Below are 23,233 nucleotides of genomic sequence, written 5' to 3'. Positions count from 1 at the left end.
CCAGTCCACATGAAAAGATTCCAGAGACCCAGAGATAGGGGGACCGGGAACGCCCGACGGCTCAAGGAGCAGCCTTAGTCCGTCTCTCCCCCCTGTCCGCACCTCTTGCAAACAAAGAAGGCACAGAGGTTTAGACCATCAAAGGCGATGAAGAGTGATGAGGAGCAATAAACAATCAAACTTGACTTCTAATGGTTGGTGCAGCCAAATCAGACACAGCGGAGGTTAACAGGCAGCACGCAAGTCAGAGGTTACCTGAAGTCCAGGAGGGCCAGATCTTCATTGACTGGAATAAATCCTGTTTGTCCTGAAGAGGGCTCCTCCGGCTCCACAAGGAACACAATAACACTCCACCACACTCCTGAGGCACTCCAGCGTCCGGGATACTATTTTTAAAATTGAACCCGCCTCCTCCAAATTGGTGGAAATGGAAAAAAGACAGTAGGTACTGCACACAATGAACACTCCACCACACTCCCATATCTTTTCCACATCGAAATATGGACCAATGTTCCATATATAAATTCGCTATGTCTGGTGCAAAAGTTGCACCCATACTGGTACACTTTACGTGTTGGTACAGTTGATCTTTAAATACCAAGTGATTAACAGTCAGGAAAATCCTGGCACACTCTACAATAAAACAAGTTGGGACTGTTTTAGATTTAAATAGCTCTCCACTACTTTTAAACATTCTATCCATGGGATATTTGTGCAGGGGGCTTCCACATCAAACCTCCCCTGTAGGTCCTTATCCTGTACATACGTTAGGTCCAGTATTTTAAGCACATCGGTTGTGTTCTTCACATAGGAGTTCATAATTAATTTGAAATCCATGTGCATTTCTTTCCAACTTTACTTTGCTGACATATAACATACATCTGTAGGAGGTCTGCGCCATGGTGGACTAGTCTGTGCCTACCAATCCTGATTCAAGGTGGTGCTATACCCCTTTTCCTACATGGGTGAGTCTGTGATAACTGCGAGCCAATATTCATAGAAATACCTTTGGCAAGACTAGGCAACCATGTCCATTTCTCCAAAGGTACTTCTTTGAAAGAGGCAAATGAAGGCATCTGGACCTGACTCTTTATTCTTAATACATATTCAGCCTGACAACCAGAATTGTATGCCCATTTAGCAGCTGTATTGTCTAAAGTGTTCGCTCTTGTAATCTCATCATTAAGTGGTTGGTGAGCTGCACTCTCCATAATTGCTAACTGCTTGGGTCACATAATGGCATCTAAAGTGTGGACAAATACTAACGTTTTGTTATCTGAGAACCTGATGATATGAGGAGCTCTCTCTGCTTAGGCAATGGATCAAAATTGTGCACTAAACCAAAGGCATACTTAGAATCTGAATATATCCTGATGATTCTCTGGCCTATTATTATGCCTGCTTGGGTTTTGCCTATTAATTCTGATAACTTGACAGAGAATACATTGGATAGTCAAGTATTTCTGCTACTGCATATCCTGCGATCAACTTCCCTGATGATTCATAACGGGAACATGACCAGCCAACAAAATAGATTCAATTCAGATTCTACAAGGGGGTATCAAAGAGATCCACGCTGGGTTGTTGGGTAACTACAACATCATGGGGTTCACGGTCACGGGAATTAGTTGTCAATGAATCTTGAGTCAGTAGTCCGGCAACGTATCCATGTTATGTGTGAAGGGTTCAGGAGTAGGATCTCCTATTTAGTTATGTGGGACAATGAAAGGTGTTGAGTCTTTGTTTAGAACAGTAATGCAGTGATGGCATGGGAACAGGCACTTCTATGGGATATCATAGGACCATACCTTCACTGTCCTGCACCACTAAGAGGGCTCCAGCTATCGATCTAAGAGAAGGAGGATGTTTTATGTTTAATGGGTCAAGGGCTGTACCATAAGGAGCAACTGTGTTTAGTGTGAAAACTGCTAATGAGAATCCATTCCTTTTTCTAATCGGCCAACCCTAGAATTCATGCTAAGGGCTCTATGGTGTTTATTTTAGCAAACTGTTTTAGTGGTTTGACAAGTTCTGCACAACCTAAGATCTATTGTCGACAACATCCTGACAGCGCGAAAAAGGCACACCTATGTGTTATTGTTGTGCATCTCTGTGCCTTGAGAATACCTCATTTGTGCTGTTAGATAATAGTTTGACTTGCCATACTGGATTGCCCCAAGTCATGTACCCTTTCTCTGAACAATTGCACCTTCTGCTTGGATGCTTTGTAACTCTTGTGAGGGAAAGTAGTTGGCCCTAGTGGATTTTGTTTTTAAGTGTGATAAGGAAGTGAGGCATAACTGTGAGTCACACACATACGAACACAGATTTCCCGTGGAGTTTTAGATCATGTATGGCGCTCTGTAACTGTTGGGAAAACGAGGGTGAGAGGCATGTCCAAATGTATGGGATCCTGTGATACAAAAAGGTGAAAAGACATTTACTCTCTTGGTGTATGGGAAAAGGGAAAAAAAAGCAGAGCAAAGATCTACACAGTGAGGTGAGAAGCTGATGATGTAATGCAGGATAATAGGGCAGATGGATTCTAGACTACTGGGAAGGAGGGCAACACAACAGCATTGACAGCACAGACGTCTTGTACAAATCGATAACTCTCCCTTCCTGGCTTCTTTATGGGCAGCATAGTATGGAAGTATTACTGGGACTTCTTCCGGGAATTTGATTCTTTATTCAAGAGCGACTGTGTGACAGGGGCTATTCCTTCCTCTGCTTCGTGCCATAACTGATACTGTGAAATTCGGCAACTTCTTGGATTGGTCTACCGTTATTTAGGTAGGATTTGTAGGATGTGTCCTGTGATGACCATAGGAACTTGGAGAGTTGGGGCAATTATTCAACACATTCTGGAGATAAATCTTCTTCTCTGGGATTTGGGACTGGAGGAGAACTGCCTGCAGTGTTGCTAATACAGCTTCAGTGTTGTTGCGGGTAATATCTAAGAATAGACCATCTTGTGTACAGTAAATTGTGCAGTTCAACTTTCAGAGGAGGCCTCGACCTAAATGATTAACCATGCAGTAGGGCTCAACAAAAATGCATGTCTGCCGGTGATCAGGCCTAACATAACAGGTACAGGCTTAGGGACAGGATGAGGCATGAGTGTATTAGAAAGACTTACTGCATTATTGGCAGTGGAAGATAAAGGGATGTCTGATGAATAGTCCAAATGTATGGCTGATTTGCTAACTCGTGTGCCCACAAAACACCACACGGGCTGCCTATAACACACTGAACATAGAGGTCTTCTTGATCTACAGGTAATAATGAGGGGATTCATGACATGGTTCTCCATCAGACTGACCTAATACTGATCATTTACTTGAGCAATGGGTGTAAACATACTTGCTTTAAATGCCGGTGAGCCTACATCTGAAAATGGGGCGGATCTTTTGGCGGGGATAAACATTTTGTTTTGATGGATTGGGACATACAATCTTCCAGTGGCCCTTTTGCTTACAATAGTTTTTACAGCCTTCAGGCGCTACAAGTATTGAGTACACTAGCATTGCAAACATTATTGTGCCACAGTCGAAGGAAGAGCGGTTGGGCATCAAGATATCGGGGGTCCCCGCAAACCTTTGTTTTATTATTCTAGCCTTCTTGTCCAACCCATGCCATCGAAACAAACACCTGTGGTTTGCATGTCTGTTCATACATATATCTTCAACATCTGTGAATCCCAAATAAGCTCAGAAAAAAGTGTTGAAAATGGTTAAAGAACTGTAACAATACAGGAGGAACATGTGTGATGTATGGAGTGATCAATACAAAAGTCATTAAATGAATATGTTTGGTATTTGTTTCTTTGCAGAGTTACAGCGAGCAGGGCGAAGCAAAAAATTCCCAAACCAATCAACCATCAAAGATGATATTACCAAAACAGGGGATGTACAACATGCCACCGCAGGCCTCCTCTCCATATCCCGGGCTCGGCTCCTTCCTTTCCCCAGCGGATATTCAGAGCTACCGCACCCACCCCAGCCTCTCCAGGACCCTGAACTCCAAATCGATGCTGCCCAGCATCAGCGCCTCGCCCCCGCCTTCCTTCCAGATCAGCCCACCCCTCCACCAGCAGTTAACCTTACGCCACCCACAGAGCTCCATCCTCAACCAGTCACTCAACATGCAGCAAGTCCAGCAACAATCCATTTTATCGCCTTCCATGGCACCACCAATGACCTCCTCGCCACCTGGCCAGCAGGTGAGTTCATCATCAGGGGGATACTGGATACAGAAAATTGACAGACATTAATATACAGATTTTCATACGGTGCTTGGTGTGATCAGGCACAGTGTTTCTAACTCCTTTTATTACTTTGAATGTTTTTGCAGATGAATGAACTGAGGAGTACGTCACTTGTTCAGCGAAACACATTTTGTTTAGTGGGGAACTTGGGATCATAACTAAAATCTTTTGGTAAAACAATTAACAACATAGTCTCTGTCCCATCACCCAATGGTTTACTCATCTGGATATTTTTCTGACTAAGGTTTTGCACTGAGCGAAGTGTACACAGAATCTGGCTGTGCAATATTATATTCCTCAAACCCGCAGATTTTTGCACTTATTGCAAGAGCATAAATGCCATAGCGTTATTACAAAGTAGTCCGGTCATGTGTTTGCTCTTGAGTGACAAAGGACAAAAGTGGTGAGCTTACTATCTTAGTAATTCAAAGTGCCACAAAAAGGATATACCTCACTTTGCACAATTTGATGTCCTATTTCAAGTTGTGCCCTGCTGTGCGGTGGAGCAGGCAGACTTAACAGCCATGGTCCTCGAGTCTTGAACTCAAGGATTTAAATCACATCTGTTCTGGTCCTGTATCTTTGAGGTACTGATGGGCCACATTGGGTCCAATCATATGGTTGCCTTCTTAGGCATGTTGGTGAAGGATGTTTACAGGTGTCGCCAGGGCTGTGGAGTTATCCAAGCATTCAACACAATTTAGCAGGAATGGGTGCTTGACCACCAGCAAAGAACTAGCCCGCTCAAAGTAGCAAATCCTATGGTCGGGGAGCCAGATGGCAAGGTAGACCATTGCTTTGGTCTTACCAGAGTAAACATGACCTGCTCTATCTATGATTATTGTTACTCTGGAGAATGTGGTCAGGTTCTAGCTCTAGTTCCAGTCACCCCTCCCTTATCTACCACCCCTATACATTGAAACAGTCTCGTAACTAGGGGACCTTCTTACACCATCTGACTTTTCTCTCCTCTTTCTCTCTACGAATCCCCCTTGCTAGAATCCAGACCGCATGCTCGCTCGCAACCCCACCCCTCCTTTGTTTTAATTCTTCATGTGGATAGCGTGCATGTTGCTTCTCCTCATTGCTTCCAACCCACACCACACTTTTTCCCTCCTCTCTCCACCTGTTTGGTTTTCCAACCTCCCCTGGTGGTCTTCCCCCTTAATACTTTCCACTATCCATCTTTCTCGTCCTGGTGTTTATCGTATAATGATGTAAGCTACGTCCAGACTTTGATCCAACAAAAAACTCCAAGCTGACATGCTGACACCTGTCTATTTAATCATGAAAGCAGTGTGCAGGCTAAATCCGAGTTAATCACAGCAACACTAACATGTGCAGATGCCTCAGACACATAGGGCCTCATTCCGAGTACGGCGCTAACCAATGGCGCTATTAACGCCTTGGTTGACGCCGTACCCGGACCGGCAGCGCCTTGGTGGATGGCGGAATTACCGCCCCATTCCAAGGTTGGCGGGGCGGTAATTCCCCATTCACCAAGGCTCTTCCCCATTCCCAAATGAGCCCCCATAGGGCTCAATGGGAATGGGGAAGATGCAAATAACGGTGACCGTTCATTACGGTCACCGTTATTGGCTTGGAGGCCCCTTTGCGCCCTCGACTTTAACACCTGCTCAAAGCAGGCGTTAAGGGCGAGGGCGCAAAGGGAACTCGGAGTATGGCGGTAAGGGATCACCGCCACCGGTCTCGTTACCGGTGGCCGCTATCCCTTACCGCCATACTCGGAATGAGGCCCATAGAATCTATCATGAGATACAAATGTGATTGACATTGTCCATCTGGCGGTTCTGATGGTGTCTGCAAATGAAATGCCCTGCGACTCTGTCCATAAGGCCATCAGACCTCTGATTAAGTGCATGTAAGACAACACACTTGTTTTCGTGACCCATCTCCATAAAGTCACTGCTTAAGGCTTCTAAATGAAGTGGCCACCACTGACCAAGGCAATCAAAAATTCTCATTTTAGACGATGTTTTCTCCGGATATAAGCATAGCCCTCTCCCCCAAAAAAATGGCACAAGTAATCTCTTGCAGAGAATTGGGCCGGAGAGAAAGTGAGCAGTAGTCAGTCCAATTGCATATGAAATGTGGACATTTATTTGGGACAAAGACAGAGAAGTCCTGAGAACCAAAGTCAGTGGTAAGAAGTGGGGTCTAGCCCACTTTAGCTGAATGCCTTTTCACTGAGTTGTTTTCCCACTTTTTTTTAGGCAAAATGTTTATGGTAAGTGGGGGTAAGGTATATATGGGGGAGGGGATAGTAAGAGATGAGAAGCGGCCCCTGCAGTTTTCTGCAAATAAAGTAAAAAATTCAGCGAAAATGCATTAGGCAAATTCGCAGCCAAGGTTCATAGAACCAGATGCATAGGTGAGGCTCTAAAAAGAATATGGACCACACCTCATCAAGGCGAATAAGCAGACATGTGGGTCATTACAACTAGGCCTTCAAAAGAAAGGTATTTAAAAAAGTAAAACTGTGGCAGAGGCTTGAAGGGAAGAAACTGCAAAGACTGCAGAACTAAAGGGTGGCCCTGTACTAGCACAAGAAACGAAACAAAGGCAGTTAGCAGAAACCACTGGCAAGGTTGAGAAGCATGCTGCGCTGTCTGTCCCAGGACTCCCCACCCCGTGTACCCAGTTTTCCAAGAATTATCTGACAACTGGGCTCCCAGGCTCAGCATGGAAACTGTTGAGGCTAACACAAGAAATCTGAAGGAAATCAAATTCAAAGACATGTGAGAAGCTGCCAACTTTCAGATATACACCATGATGGAAAAGGCCTCCAGTGTTGATTATGGAATCCCAGAGTGTCAGGCTGCTGGATTTTAGGACTGCCAAAGCCACACTGTTGGGAAAACCAGAGCTGACTAGTGCACATCTCTGTTGCTCTTCATTTTTTAAAGGACTTGGGGAATTTAAGGGTTTGGGAATACATGCAAACAGAAGACCGTTTGACTGTAATTTGGTCATGTCATTTGTTGGGAGGGTCGTTGTTGCTGAAGCAGTTCAGGGATCAATGAAAATCCTGGCTGGATGGAGCACGAACTATCCAAGAAACCAAAAACCTGAGGAGTGCCAGAAGAAAAAATTCTGGATTGAAGAAGAGAAGGTGGGAGGTTGGAAATTCTCTGCTTATCCTGTCTCCAGGCACATGTTGAACCGCCATAGTGTGGGACCCTGACAGGGACAGAACTTTTTCCATGAAAATGCAATGATGAGGAGACACCCACTCGAGGGATATGAATGGAGTCTTCCCCAGTGTTTTATAGGACCCACTGAATATATTGTTGGTTTGAACCACAACCAACCGAGCAACTAACTAGTGAGCAAAAGCTTTGTGGATCAGAAATATTGCTGTGATTACCACCTAATTGGACAAATCACACTGCTGCTTTGAGGCGAGAGATGCTGTAGAAACCTTAACACTTGCTGTAGTCCCCACAACCTTCTGCGTTGCATCTACAGTCAAGAGCTGCCCTTGAACAAACTGGCATCATCCAACTACCAGTACAAATTCTTATTACGAATGCAGGATACTAGAACTGTTTTCACATAGTCCTGACATTCTGATGGCCGGTGGTCCAGGAGATGCTTCACCAAAGGTTTAAAATAGAGTTTTGCCCATGGGACAGTAAAAATACATGCCACCATTTGCCAGTTGACCCCAAGCCATGGAAAGGCAGGAGGAGCATTAGATGCAGTGAGTCACGTCAAATGAGTATGGAGCTTCAGAACTTGATTGGGAGGAAGGAGAACCTCCCACCAGTGGACACCAGCATCTCATAGGGTTTCAAATGAGAAATCTAACTATGCTGCAAAAGAAGCTTGTAAATGATGTAGGTGTAGTTTGCTAACAGATTCTGAGTGGATGAATGAACCTGTCAGTTGTTTAGATAAGGGTGCAGTGAATCATTCCTAAGTGTCAAAGAAGGAATGGAATTGCTCACCAAACAGGACATTGGATGAGCAGACAACCATCTGCCAATAGGATAGGGTTTGCACATTCAACATTAATGCTGGTGTAGAGAAGGGGGAGGGCATAGCCCAGAAAGGTTAATTCACTGAGAGACTCTATAGCCTTAAACACTCACTTGTAATGATGGGTCTTAAAGACTGAATCATAGAGGCTCTAGTGTTCAAAATCCTTTGATCTGCTCATCGCCAAAGTGGGGGTGGGGGGAAGCAATTATGAAAATCAATAACCAGCTGTTGATCTGCTGCTGCTACCTGTTTGACAAATTCTCTCAAGTAAGCAAGAGGTTTTGGCACTTCAAGAGAAGTAAGTCTCATGAGGGAGGCTTTTATCTACTGTATCTACTGTATCTAGCCCAATTGAAATCTGGATTAGAAAAAGATGAGGTAGCCGCTGCATGCCTGTTCATCACTCCCCCCAGACTTGCCGCCACAGAAGCTACAAATAAATGCAATGATAGGGAGAATAGAGCCCACATTTATTGTCAATGGGAATTGGTCATCACTGCCTAAAATGGATATACCAATTTCAAGAATCTGTGAACATTATCTAATAAGGTTCTTCCCATCCCCATGTGAGATCATTTTGTATCTCTTTGAAGAAAGGGGGGCAAGAACACAACGCGGTGGGGAATACAACACTCTAAGACATACCTCTTCACTTCCCTGGGAAACCCATACATGCCTTTACATTGGCCAGAACTCCTACTAGGGCCTAATTAGGAATGTACCTCCCAGTAATACCGTGGATCAGAGTGTGTGTCGGCATCATTCACTCCCAGACGATTTTACCCTTGTCGAGAGGGCTTCTGCAGGGTCCATTGTCAACACTGCTGACACTTTATGATTTTTCAATTGGTTCCTGTGTCGTTGCCAAGTGAATTAAAGGTTAATGGACTGGTTGAACAGGAAGGAGAAGTCCAGACATGCATACTTTGTGTGCATTCATCTCGCGTGTGCCTTCAGCATAGAGTGCTGCTCTAGTGTTGCTGCTACCATGTCCCATCGAACAGCATTCAAGGGGCCCTCCATTGAGCGGTCTGTGCTTGCGTTGGCAGAGTATCTCATAGATCGGCCAAACCTGAATCCCTGGTTCTGCCTGGCTTCCCCGGTTTAGAATTGGTGCATGGGCAGTCTTCTTTGGCTGGGACCTCTACACTGCCCCCCTCGGAAACCACTTAACCAGTCTCGGTGCTATGGGGAAGGCTCCATACCACTCTTACAGCTAACCACCACCAGAGCTTCCATAGACAGAAGAAAATGGGGATTCTAGGAGAGTGTGTAGGTGGATATGTACCTCCCGGGGGAGTAGTTTAGTTTATCTGTACTACAGGTTATGATGAGGAAAGCCAATGGGGGTAATGAGAACTCTATGAATCATAGAAACCACCTCTGTTGGCTCTAATCAAACAACTCCAGATTGAATGTTATGGAGCGAATATGTGTTACTTGCTAGTGGCCATGGACCCTAGAGAGTGTTCAAGACGGAAGAGTCCATGCTTCCGTCGATGGCTTTGAGCTGTAGTCTGCACAAGACGTAGGGGACTCAACACATGCGGTTTCTGATCGCTTCTAACCTTTCTAAGACAGAGAGGATATGATATGATATGATAGGTTATTTATAACGTGCTTAATACCCAGAGGTTTCAAAGCGCGGACCCGGGGATCGAATCCGTGTTGCTCTGTGTTGTCTTGCTTCCACAGCGAGCATGTTGCCCCTGAGCGATCCTCCCAAGACTGAGGAGATTGAACAGCCTATCCCACATGCTAAATGCTAGATAAACATTGCTATACCTCTAAATAACGGGGAATAAACGATCCATTTACTCTTCATAGCCTGTGTAAGAAAATAACCCTTGAACCCTCCAGTGACCACATACTGCGGCATTGCAGTAAACAGAGGTTAAATACACCATGTTGTCATGGCACCTGGTAGGGGAGAAAATGCAGGATGCTAACAAACAAAGGAAATGAGACAACTGGGTGCAAGATCAGGCTGAGCAAACACTTTTCATATTTTGTGGAAGAGTCCTAAATGGATCACGTTCTTGCAGAATACAGTCTGTGGCAACGTCCAGGAGACTACTATTTTTAGTTTTGGTTCTTAGAGGCCGTGATACTGTGGCTATGTAGTAAGTATGTTTGGAGTGTTCACCTTGTTTTGCCATTTGTGGAGGGATACATCTGCACCGGTACCACAGCAAGCAGGTAGCAACTTCGCAGTGTTACCTAATGTTTTGTGCATTTATGTGACTTTAATTTCTCGCTAGCGAAGCATTATCTGAAAGGTAATGGATTGATCGCAGCATTTCAGCTAATCCTTGCAGATTCTGTTTACATAAGTTCATTTAAAACATCCACTTTATCCTCCAAAGCATCTGGCTGACATGTAATGGGCTCATTCTAGCTATCAAGCAGCTTCTGGTGTAACAGCACCACAGGCACACACGGCTCTCGCCTGGGCACAAATGCCTCCATGCTCTCCATACAGACCGCTTAGAAGCAGATCCACACCAAGGACTCGGTTGCATGCACCAGCACAGTAGCAAGGCTGCCTTGCATTTTCCATCTCACCCCACTAATTCTACCCACCCTGACTCTTTCAGATCTGACAGAAGACAGGGAGACCATGCAAATGTCAGCGGTGCACAGTAGCAGTCCTAGTAACATAGCATACCAGAACACACCTAACCAAGTGCCCGTTAGGCCATGCAGCATTCCAACACATTAAAGTATTTTTTTTTTCTTTTTGTATGTTTATTGAAGATGTAAAGAATAGTACTATCTTGTGAATCTTTTTTGTTTTGTAAAGGTCAGAACTAACATGATAATACATTTCGTTGGTTTAATTTGTACAAAATGTGTAATACATACAAGTTGTAATGGTAAAAACACCAGAGTAGAGGATACATGCCTGTGCATAGTACACTTACAAAGCTGTTGGCTTTGACAGTGCTTGTTTCATTCTTGAGGGAGGGTTACAAAGATTGCTACTGTTTATATGCATGCAGTCTAGCAAGAGTGTCATCAAGTGGAAAACGTGTGTGTGTGTGTGTGTGTGTCTGTCTGTCTGTGTGTCTGTCTGTCTGTGTCTGTGTCTGTGTCTCCTAGGGAGCAAGCTATTGGACAAGTTATACAAATGTTAGTGACACAGTCTCAGCTTCCAACATGGCAGCTCCAACAGACTGTTTCAGTGGATTTGAAATGTTCTGTTTCAATCTGCGTTTATGAAAACATGGAAAGAACGGCAGTTGGGCAATGAATCATCACCACATTTTCAAACTGCTTCTGTGGTGATTTGCCACAAGACAAAAGCAAATTAAATAGCATAAGATTTGTAATGGCTGGGATTTTCTTTAATTGTGCTTTTTTCCCACAGGAGTTTTCGCACATGTCACCTGACTTTCAGAATAGTGTTGGACCGCGGTCACCTGTGGGGTCGAACCCTTCCGGCAACCCTGACTGGGACAATGATTACCCAGGCAGGGAGTGTGGGATTAACCATTGCAGGTATGTAGTGAATAAAACATGTTTGACATCCGGTTAGTCCCTTGTACAAATCAATGTTGATATTTTTTATTGCACTAAGCGAAATGAATATGCTAATATGGCGCTGCTAACGCGTTCGCTTTAGAAATCCCATAGATTTTTTTATCGGATGGGAACTGCAGAATACAAACGAGTTACAGAAAAATGTAATGAATATTTCTTTATCTTGAGAAATGCTGGGAGACCACCAGGGGCGCATGCAAGATGGATGCCTGAATGCTGAGTTCGTCCTAAAAGCCCCGACAATGTAGAGCAGGGATTTATGGCGTATGGTAGCCAAGAGGGCCTGACCCCCCTGGACTGTTTAGATCCCCAGCGGGAAACTTGGGAGAGACGGCAACGGTGGCAGCGGACGCATAAGGGTTCAGCCGAGCAGTGGGAGAAAGAAGATCCGAAGAATGGAAGGCTAGTCCAGCTGGTGAATCGGAGCAGGGCTGTGGTGGAGAACCGCAGAAAGAGCGGTCATGTAACATCCCAGATGTAAGAGAGGACGGACACGGATTGGATGGGAGCGGCAAAGGGGAGATCGGAGAGAATTCTCATTAGGATTCTCGAGCTGGGGAGAAAAGCAGAAGTAGGCCAGACCCTGGTACCGACCAACAGTTGGAGTAATGTGAGGGAGCCTCCTTAGAAAGGGACGGCAGATCAATGGGCACCAATGACACCCGGGCAGTGTGCATGGTGCTGGAAGTGGGAGAGGGGAACAAACTGAGAAAATGGTGCTGGAGACAGGGGAAGAGCCAGCCCATCTTTGAAAGGCCTGTTACTACATTGGGAGTGTGTAAGCAGGGAGAAGTACAACTGTGTAATGGCGGCCATGATGGGAAGATATCGTTGTGAGGCTCACTGAGCAGGAGGTGAGGTGCACAGTGCAGTGAAGTATAAAGGAACATCTTTAGCCATGGGGGGAATATACTTACTGTATACTAGTGGTGTGAAAGAGAATGGAGCGGATGTTGTCTGGTGTGGACCTGAGAACCAACATCAGTGTGATTACTGCAGGTGCTCCCCCACACTTAATTGTCAGTGACAAGCCCTGGAATGCCCAAGACCAGAGGAGAAGGAGCCATAAGGAGGTGCTCTCATTGCCGAAATACATCCCCTGATTGTTAATAGCGACGTGAGTGAGGAGCAGTGGTGGATGACGCAGACATTTTCTTCATCAAGTTTACAGAGATTTCAAAGGGACGTGGCCCCAGAGGGGGCCATGGTATCAGGCACCAGTGGAGAGGTCCAGCAACCAGCAAGTGAGGTGGTTGCTACAAAGGCAGACATTAACATGTTACTGGTGGAGATTAAGTCAATGACTACTAACATGCATGCGTCTATGCTGGATTTGAAGGGGAGAGAGGACATTGTGGAAGTAAAGACAGAAAAAAATATTCGGCTGTCGGCAAACGTGATGGAGATGAGGCTAGGTGCCAGGACAAGAGTTGGAGGAAAGCGATTACGACTTGCATCTAAAGATTGATGATTTGGAAAACAGGGAAAGGAAGGTAACATTTGCATACTGGCTGTTCGTGAGGGGGAAGGTGAAAGTGTTGAGAGTTTGGAACAGAAGATCAAGATATTATTGAGATCCGTCTCCCCAGTAGAAGGAGAGGCTACTGGAGAATTGCAATTTAACAGAAATCCCAGAGCGGGTGGTCAGTTTGGAAGCCCACGTTCGTTCATAGCAACGTGCCATTGCTACAGGGATGAGATGAAGATACTGAACAAGGCCAGGAACATTAAGGACTGGACGTTTGAAGGTTCAAGGGTCGGCATATATCGGGACTTGTCCTCTTTAACCCTGGTGAAACGCAGAGATTGCAGGGCACTTACTAAATGGCTCAGAGAACATAGAGTGATGTATCAGTGGGGATCCCTATTGCTTTGACCTTCGAGGTTGGGACCGAGGAATACCGGGTCACTACCAAAGAAAAGTGGAAGGAGTGCTGAGCCACTTGGGAGACAATGTACAGGAGATGACCACCAGCCAGGGATGATGTCTGGCACCTGTAGACTGTTGGGCCTGAGAGGTCGTGGGAAGGGGGAAAGATGGAGGTGGTGAAAATTCAGGAGGCTGAACACCACATCGCCAAAAACCTGAGGAAATGTTTACGGTCCGGATGGAAATTAGAAGGGAGGGAAAAGTAAAAGGGGTGGAAGCTTAGAAAGACAGGCTCTCTGGGGGGTGAAAGGCACAGCATGGTATATCGGGAATGGTATCTACGGTTGCTCGAGTATAGATGGGGTTGGTGTGTACAACTAGTGAAGTAGGGTGGGGAAAGATGGGAGTGGCAAAGAGGAGGTGGCTAGTATCTGAGTGGCCCTGAGTTCTGGTTAGGGCATCTGAAAAATGTGGGGAGAAGATGGGATGAGGGTCGGGATGGAGGTTCTCAAGTGGTGAAGGGAAGGGCTGGGGGGAGGTTTGTGAGGTTTGCAACACTAGAACATGCATGGTTTCAACGGTTGCCTTGGTTCACTGGCGATTGGTTACTGAAGATATCTAGAGAGTGTTTTCCAAAATAATGGATGAGGAAATGAGAATCGGAACATTCAATGTGAACGGGCTAAGCTCACCTGGAAAGGGGACCAGGTTGGTAAGGTTGTTCCTGCAAGAGAGGATAGATGTGCTCTTTGACAGGAAATGAGATGCAGAAAGGGAAGGAGTTTGCAATTAAATGTTGACAAATGGGAGGGGAAATAAGGGCCTCGGAGACCAGTAAAAAAGGTGGCATGGGTGTGTTATACAAGAAATCCATGGGGCTGGAAGTGCATCCGGTCAGGAGGGATGTGTAAGGTAGGTGGTTGGTGGGACATTGAAAAGGGAAGGGTTGAGTGTTAATGCTGTGTGGGCTGTATGCACCAAACACAGGGCAAATGGGATTTTGTTCATACACGCAACAGATGCTAATGAAGGAGCGTAACGGGATGCTGATATGTGGTGGGGATTTTAATACAGTTATAGATCCTGCAATGGACCATTTAGGGGAGAGGCTAGACACCCAGAGATTAGGACAAGGTGCTCATTGGGACAGCTGATTGGGGACCACTTCCTCTTTGATACTTGGAGGATGGGGAACCCCGGGAAAAGAGGATTCATGCGTTACTCCATCCCCATAAATCCTATATGAGCATTGATCATATTTCGATGGAATTGGGTCAAGAACACACAGTGAAAGGAGCCTCTATACACACAGTGGGATGGTCACCATGATTTGGTGAATACCACAATAGTAATAGGGGATAAGATAATGAGCGAAAGGAGATGGATTTGTATCCATACACTATTTAAGGATAAGGTCTTTGATGATGAGATGAAGGTGATAAAGGAACACATTACAAATTATTTTAAATAATGACGCGGGCGAGGTGAGAATGCATTTAGTGTGGGAGGTGGGGAAGGCCACTTTTAGAGGATTGGTAATGGCTTAGCGAGTAGAGAGCAGACACTGATGGAAGAGAGGATGAAAGAGAAGATTTGGTTGCTAGAGGAGCAGATAAGGCGGCAGGATGTGGATAAAGAGTCACTGGCCCTCATTACAACTCAGGCGTTAAAGCGCCGTTAACTCTTAACGCTTGTTTCACACTTTAACGCCTGCTTTTTGCAGGCGTTAGAGTCCAAGACGCTAAGCGACCTTGGTGCTAATTACGGCACCGTAATTTACAGTGCCGTAATTAGCGCCTTCCCCATCCCCATTATGCCCTATGGGGCAAAAATGGGGATGGGCAAATGGTGAATGGGGAATTACCGCCCCACTCACCTTGGAATGGGGCGGTAATTCCGCCATCCACCATGGCGGAATCCGGCATGGACCATGGTGCTAAGAGCACCATGGTCCACCGCCTGACTTGTAATGAGGGCCATTGACTCAAGAAATATTTGAAAAGAGGAAGGCACTCAATGATCTATGGAAAGATGACGTTTTTGCAAAGCTCTGATTTTGCAAGCAGATGTTCTATGAAAAGGGAGACACAGTGAATGTGTTTCTGGCAAATAAACTAAATGTGCAACAGGCTAAGAGAAGGATGACTGGTATAAAAGAAATACTAGGAGGTATTCTGAAGGCTCCAGAGGAAATCGCAAGGAGTTTTGGAGATTACAATCAAGACCTCTATAGGGCAGATGAGGGAATTGATGAGGAAGTGACGACATTTCTAGATGGAGTTGAGATACCCAAGTTAAGCACGGGATGCAGGCGACACTGGAGGATCCCACAGCAGTAGCGGAAGTACTCAGTACAATTTCCTCGATGAAAACCGGGAGGGCTCCAGGCAGTGATGGATTTAGCTCAGCTTTCTATTAAAGGTATGCAGATGTGCTGCTACCATTTTTATAAAGGATATTTAACTTTTTCTTGTAAGGGGTGGAAGTGCAAGAATCATTTTTTGAAGCAAGTATCATGCTTCATAAGGAAGGGAGATTCAGGGAGGACTATGGCTCTTATAGGCCGATCTCTCTTTTTGAACTGTGCTGCCAAGATATTCAAGAGTGTTGTAGCGAAGAGATTGAGCTACCTTCTCTGCAACTTGATCCACCTGGACCAAGTAGGATTTGTTTGTGACCGACAGGGTGCAGATAATTATCAGGAAAACTCTTCACCTGTTGGTGGCACAGAGGGATAGGGCGGAAAATGCCATTCACCTATGGCTCGATGCATAAAAGGTGTTTGACCGGATGAGGGCGGAGGTTCCTGCTCCTAATTCTCTGAAAAATGGGGTTCAGGCCAAAGTGGATAAAGGGGAGGGAGGCCTTAAATAGTAGACCAGTTGCAGTGGTTTCAGTGAATGGGGTGGAGTCTGAGAGGTTGTCTTTGGGCAGAGGGAAAGACTGGGGTGTTCACTTGCACCACTATGGTTCGCCCTCTCGATGGATCCGTTAGCGATTGGAGGAGAGGGATGGATCAAAGGATTCACAGTGAGAGTGGAATGGTAAAAGGTGGCTTTATTTGCGGACGACATCTTAGTTTATTTACTTAGCGGAACCAAAAGATTCCCTGCCAAGATTAACTAGGGTGCTGGAGACATATGGTGCTCTCACTAGGAGAACGCATGGGGTAAATTCACAAGACAGTGGCAGAATTGCAGATTAGAGTGAAGGCTGTGAAAAATGTTAGGAAAAATGTAGACCATTTATATGACGCTAATTTCCCACCAGTGTGGATGTGCATTAGAGAAGGTTTCAGGTGGTGGGAGAAGCTGACTCACTCCTGGGGTGGGGAAGGGGGCTGACAGTGATCACCATGAACCTACTTCCCAGGTTGTTATTCTTGTTTCAAATGTTGCTGTGGAAATCCTGCATGCATTTATTTGAGGAAGTTAGGAGGGTGCAGCAAGTTTTCTTTGGCAAGATAAGAGGGCAAGAGTTTGCTATGACTCGAAGTAAGAAGAGGGGGTCAGACTTACCGCATCTAGAGAAATATTACAGAGCAGCACAGTTGAGAGTTCTAGTAGATCACCTTAGGGACATGCTGGGGGAGTGGCTATGGGTCCTGCAGGACAAAATTGCAATGGAACTCCAAAGGCCCCCTGTACCGAAAGTATTATGGGGAATTTGGAGAAAGCTGAGGGACATGGAAGGGTGACGACCTGGCCATCGCCCGTAAGTTGCATTTGGGCACCCCCATTTGATGATATGATTCATGAGTCCCTAAGTTTCCAGCAATGGTATGATAAAGGACTGGTGAGGCTGGGTCAATTGTGGAGTGATTGGAAATGAATGGCAATAGATCAACGGCAGGGCATATTGAATTTGGATTCTCTTTCTCCATTTGTTTTTATGGAGTTAAAAGGGGTATTGACAGATCAGAGGTGGGAAGTGAAAATGGTCAGGCCAGTGACGTACTTCGAACACATGTTTGACAGGCACGTACATATGAGGGCATGGAGGGAAGAGAAGGGTACTCCGCAGAAACAATGGGAACAAAATATGGAAAGGGAGTCTGGGGATCATGAATGGAGACAGGTATGTCAAGAGGCCTGGAAATCCTCACTGTAAATGCATTATAACATTCAAGAATATAGATTGCTAAACAGGTGGCAATACTCCCCCCAGAAACTGTCTTTGATTTATACAGGAATACATTCAAAATGTTGCAGAGAATGTGAAGGGGTAGGGTCACACTGGCAGATGTGGTGGAACTTGCCAAATGTACAATTATATTGGAAGAAGGTTATTGGGATGGATAAAGGAGGTGGAAGGGATAAGGAGGGCCCAGGTGCTATTATTGGTGTTATTTGGGATGGAGGAAAATGGAGAGCCCATAAACAGTATTCTGGATATGCCCGGGAACTTATTTCTGGCAGTAAGAACATGCCTAACCATCCACTTCGCGCTCTGAAATACTTGTGTATGAGCGCGATATTAATAAAATATCAATCAATTAGTCACTGGAAAAGGTGCAATTTGCCCACCCATAGGGATTGGGTGGGGAAAGCGAAGGAGATGTATGAGATGGAGAATCCCACACCACTGCTCCAAGATGGTCAGAGGGTCCTGGGGATGGAATGGCTGGCCTTCATAGGAAAATATGCGAGTGCAGATAAAGAAGGGAGAGCAACTGGTGAAGGGGAACCGGATAATGCACCATGGGGTGTCATTATTTTTACGATATTTGAAGTTTAGGCATCCTCACTCGTACTGCACGTGTCGCAATTTCCGGTTCCCAACATATAGGCAACATGGGGTCGGAGCTTTTAGTAGGGGTATTTGGCTCCTCCTCTACACCTCACTACTTGATGAAGTTTCCTAGCCCATTATACAGAAGTTATTTTATGAGAGTACACCTTAACCTCTATCCAACCAAAGAGATTCTCAATGCACGGAGACAAATGGCCAAATCGTTGAATACTTGTAGGTTTTGTGCGAAAGAAGGGGAAGCCGAAACGCTGAAGCCCCACATAACATCATGTGTGGCTAACAGTTCGTAGAACGTACTATTTGGGAGCGTTTATTGAAAACACAAGCACTCTGTCAGTGGTTGATTGGTGGAGGTGGATTATAATAGGTGAAAACCATTCGGTGGTGTTTATAGTGGTGACATTTTTCAATAAATTGTTCAAAGAGGAATATACGTGAATTAAGATCAGAAAGGACGATCAGGGAGGATGTATTGGTGGAGGTGAAAGAGAAAAATGTAACCTCCTTATTTATTTATTTAATTATTTTTTTCTAGTTTGGGATTTGAATATTTGAGGATGCGAAAAGCAGTGGAAAGATGGAATTTGTTAAAGGTTTGAAATAAACGAATACAACAAAAAATAAAATAAATAAATGAAAAAGAAGTCCATAATGACGAACAAGGTGAGAAGGGGTTGCGGGGGTGTCCCCCTCTCCCCTAGTTCGGCTTTATGGGCTGCAGGAGTTGCAGGGGTGTTCCCTGCATACATTAAATGTAAAGCGGGGGACATATATAGACATTCTGAAAAGTTTGAGTTACAAAATGCGAGCAAGTCGGCTCTGCTATTTTGTAACTCGAACTTTTCGGAATGCGGTCTTTCAACGTAGATCCTTCACGAAATCACACCGGTATTTAAGCATTCCATGGCTGTAAAGGGACACATAGGTTGCGTCATGTGGGTTGGTTCACATTTGCCTGCCATTCTGCAACACATTTTTGCCTGAATACCCTTAAAATGTCCCCTAAGAATATCTCTATGATAAACACACCACACAAAATGTATAGCACTGAATGCGACAATGCAAAACAAGATATAGGGCCTCATTACACGGCAGGCGGCGGTAACCATGGCACTATTAGCGCCATGGTTGCCGCCGGTACCGTACCAAGTCCACCGTGGTGAATGGCGGAATTAATGCCACATTCCAAGGTGTGTCGGGGCGGTAATTCCCCATTCACCATGGCACTTCCCCATTCCCATTTGAGCCCCCATAGGGCTCAATGGGAATGGGGAAGGCGGCAATTACGGTACCACAAATTGCGGTACCGTAATTGCCTCCAAGGTCCCTTTGCGGGCCCGTTCCTTGAGGTCAGGTCCTGCAAAGGGCCCTCGTAGTAAGGCGGTAAGGGTTTACCGGTACCGGCACCCTTACCGGTAACGGTAAACCCTTACCGCATTTCATGTAATGAGGCCCATATGCTGAGAAATCTTGGAATCGCCTGGAGAATGCTGATGTCCGACAATAGAATAGAGAATTATGGTGCTTGAGCACGAGGGAACAAATACAGGGAGGGCGAAAGAATCCCAAGACCTACGTTGCACCATCTATGGGGATTGATTGATTTCCTGGCTTGTTTAACACCAGCCCTGTCGAAAACAAATTGATCAATGTCTTGCACTGATCCGGATAGCAATCCAGCGGCGGAATTTGCACCTGCCGTTGATTACAGGCGCCCATTAGATTTGTGTAAAAGCATTGTAACTAATACTGACCTGTAAATCTGGTATGGTGGATTGGTCGGCATAGAATCCTCTTCTGGGTGCACCATCCAAGATTTTGGGGAGCTTGATATATTTGAGATTGCTAACTTGCTTGCAAGAGATTAATGTTTGTTGACAGGGAAGGGGCTTTTGAGAAGGGTTAAGGACAATTGAACAATCCTTTAATTGTTTTGAAAGCAACGCTAAAAGTGAAATGCGGGCAGAACAGATATTTTGTTTGCAATGTGATTAATTGTAAGATAAATGAAGGCCATTTGGTAAATTACTGAATATTTATCATGCCATTCAGAGCATTGATATAGAAAGCAAGTGCCCTGAATATGGATATTTCGGCCAAGATGAAAGGGCGGCACAGCACGCAGTCCCGCCACCTCTGGAGGACCGTTTCCTTACCTTTTCCTGATTAAGATTAAGACAGAAATGTCATGTTACATGTGGACACCGGCAAAGCGAACAATAAGCTTAATTACTTCCCTTATTTCCTATTGCACATACCTGAACTCTTGCTCAAGCCCCAAGAACCCACAGGAAGTTGTGCCATGGACGCCATTACATGGTGCGTTGGAAGGTAGAACAATTGCAAGTGGTGGTGGAGCGGAGATCCAGCTCAGGATGAGTAGGAAACTAGAGGGAATGCGGGGCAGAGGGTGGGGCTATGGCTGAGAAGTCATGCTGGGACCACAGAAGAGGGGGGTGAGAGGAGGCCAGAGTGAACATTGATTATGAAGACCCATTCTATGGTACGGTGGATGGAGAATTCATTGAAAACTGTGGAAGTGTTGTGCCAGTGCAGTCCGCACAGTAGAGGGGATCCAGTGTTAGAGTAGAGGAGAACGGAGCCACTCCAGTGGTGCTATAGATGGCAGACAGACCATGCCTTTTAGAGGGTACCAAGTGCATGCTTCAGAACAACGGTCGAAGTGTACGAAAAGAAGTAGTCGAACTATATTCCCTGTTGGCCTGCCCCCGGTCCCCACAATTCCCATCGCCACCCCCCCTCCCACACGCAATCTAAACCCCCAAACAAACGCACCTTCTGTTTAAGGGAAAGTTCAGTGCAGTGCTCTGAAGTGCAAGTTTCAACTTCTTCCTAAACTTTTATTTTTAAACGAAATCATTCTGGAACAGTTTCTTTTTAAAATAAAACTATAGGAACAGTAAAACATTTTTGTTTTTTAGAGTAGAGGAGCACCGCTCCCGCCCCCCCCCCCCCCCTTTGCCCACTAGTGCAGAAGAAAGGAGAGGTGATGCAGGATGTAAAAGAGAGCAGAAACATGATGTTATGTAGGTGAGGGGAACCAGCACATGGTGCAGAAAGTGATGGGCAACACGGGCATAACATGTATAGGCCTTTGACTTTTAACATGCTTTATTAAGTACAGTGTATGTACAGATGCATGTAGGTGATTTATGTATGTCAACCCGAGTTAGAAAGTAATGGAGCACTGCCCAATAATTGGGGTTGAACTTGGGGCGGGGTTCTTTGTTCGTTGTCTATGGTCTGGGTTGAAGTATTCCTTGAAGAGCCAGGTCGTCGGATCAGCCCTGTATCACCGGGTCTGGCGGAAACGAGCATGCTGTTGGCAGAAAAGTTGTTCCAGAGCGTGGGAGCATTGCAGGAGACTGCTTTGCTTATTTTCTGGTGTTATGATATGATATGATAGGTTTCTAAGCATGGACCCGGGGATCGAACCTGTGGTGCTCCGTGTCGTCTTTCTTCCAAGGCGAGCACGTTGCCCCTGAGCTATCCTCTTTCTGAAACATCTGGTATTTTATTCTGGCAACATCTTGCCTCCCTGGGTTGCTTGACCTCATGAGATGGTGATCTTTTTCAGTATTATGGCGTCTTTGACATGAGAGGTTAGTTGGTGATACAGGCTTTCTTGAAGTTGATGTGTGATTCGAGGGGGAAACCATTGTAGTTCTGTTAGCGTGGGGGGAGATGTGCTTGACCTTCTTCAGTCGTGCAATGGTGCATACTGCGGTGTGCTGGACAGCTGTCAGAGTTGGTAGGGTAGTGGTTGGGACACCTGCCAGGAGGGCGTTGCCACCATCCAGTTGGGAGAGCCCCACGGCCTGGACAACAGATCTGAAGTATGTGGCAGGGATGAACGGTTTGATTCAGTGTAGGAGTGAGATCTTGTACCATGCTGTTTGTGTCTTCTTTGTGATGTGTGCCTTGAAGGCGAGTCAGTGAGCTGAGGAGAAACTTTGCTGCGTGCATTGGGGAGAAAGTACAGAGTGGAAACATCTGTCTCCACTTTCCAGTTGGGAAGAATTGCATAGAGTGGTTTGCGGTGAGGTTGAAGGGTATGAGAGGATGTCCAGTGTTGCATTTGTGCAAGCGTACATCATCCCACAGTCCTAAATGTGTTGTGGAGTGTACATACTGGAATGAAAACAGTCTAATGAAAACCTTAAATGATTGTAAGGCCAGCAGTGTGCACCACCTGCAGTGTACTTGGACACCTAGACCTAAAATAACAGAGGGACTTTGCATCGCAAGCAAATCAAAGGACCGGGATCATCCTAGGCAGAAGTGTTCATCTGATCAGAACCTTAATGCCACATGGCAATGCCCTCGGCCTCAATATAACACATGCAGCAGTGAAGTCATTCTCTTACCCACACCGTCCACATGCTGTAATTATCCATTAAAATCTCCAATTAAATGGCTCTGTAGAAAGGTGTGCAGGCGGTGACGGTTTTGGGAGAATGTACGGGATCCATATTTGTTAACCACAATGGTGCAATATGAGGTTTTTCTCATTCTTTAATTGATCGGGTAAACACATCCTACCAATTATCACGAATGGCAAGTGCTGTTATACTGATAGTGCTTTTCTGCGCATTAATAGTGAATGAAGTCGCCAGTTGACGTTTTTGTGCCTATTCCACCGTAATCAAGGGCTCCAAACGCCAGTCACATGAATGCCACCTTTTGGGGAATCTTTTTCAATTCATTGTCACTGTTGTTCCCTCGCCTTGCACATCTCCAGTGACGGCCCCTAATTGTCAGGGGTGTCACCTAAA

General features: G+C 45.5%; 1 protein-coding gene across 4 annotated transcripts in view; it reads left to right on the top strand.

The window, feature by feature from the left end:
- Window positions 1-23,233, top strand: part of TOX2 (TOX high mobility group box family member 2) — a 1,178,640-nt gene that overhangs the window by 1,135,926 nt on the left and 19,481 nt on the right. For all 4 annotated transcript variants that reach the window (XM_069652135.1, XM_069652136.1, XM_069652137.1 and 1 more), the window contains 2 exons: window positions 3,833-4,222; window positions 11,643-11,773. In XM_069652135.1, coding sequence (XP_069508236.1) covers window positions 3,833-4,222; window positions 11,643-11,773 — 521 coding nt within the window. The remainder of the gene's footprint in view (window positions 1-3,832; window positions 4,223-11,642; window positions 11,774-23,233) is intronic.

The sequence above is a fragment of the Ambystoma mexicanum genome, chromosome 3p, assembly GCF_040938575.1.
Source record: "Ambystoma mexicanum isolate Mex_15411 chromosome 3p, UKY_AmexF1_1, whole genome shotgun sequence".
Classification (NCBI taxonomy): Eukaryota; Metazoa; Chordata; class Amphibia; order Caudata; family Ambystomatidae; genus Ambystoma; species Ambystoma mexicanum.
This window is presented reverse-complemented; position numbering and strand designations above follow the sequence as displayed.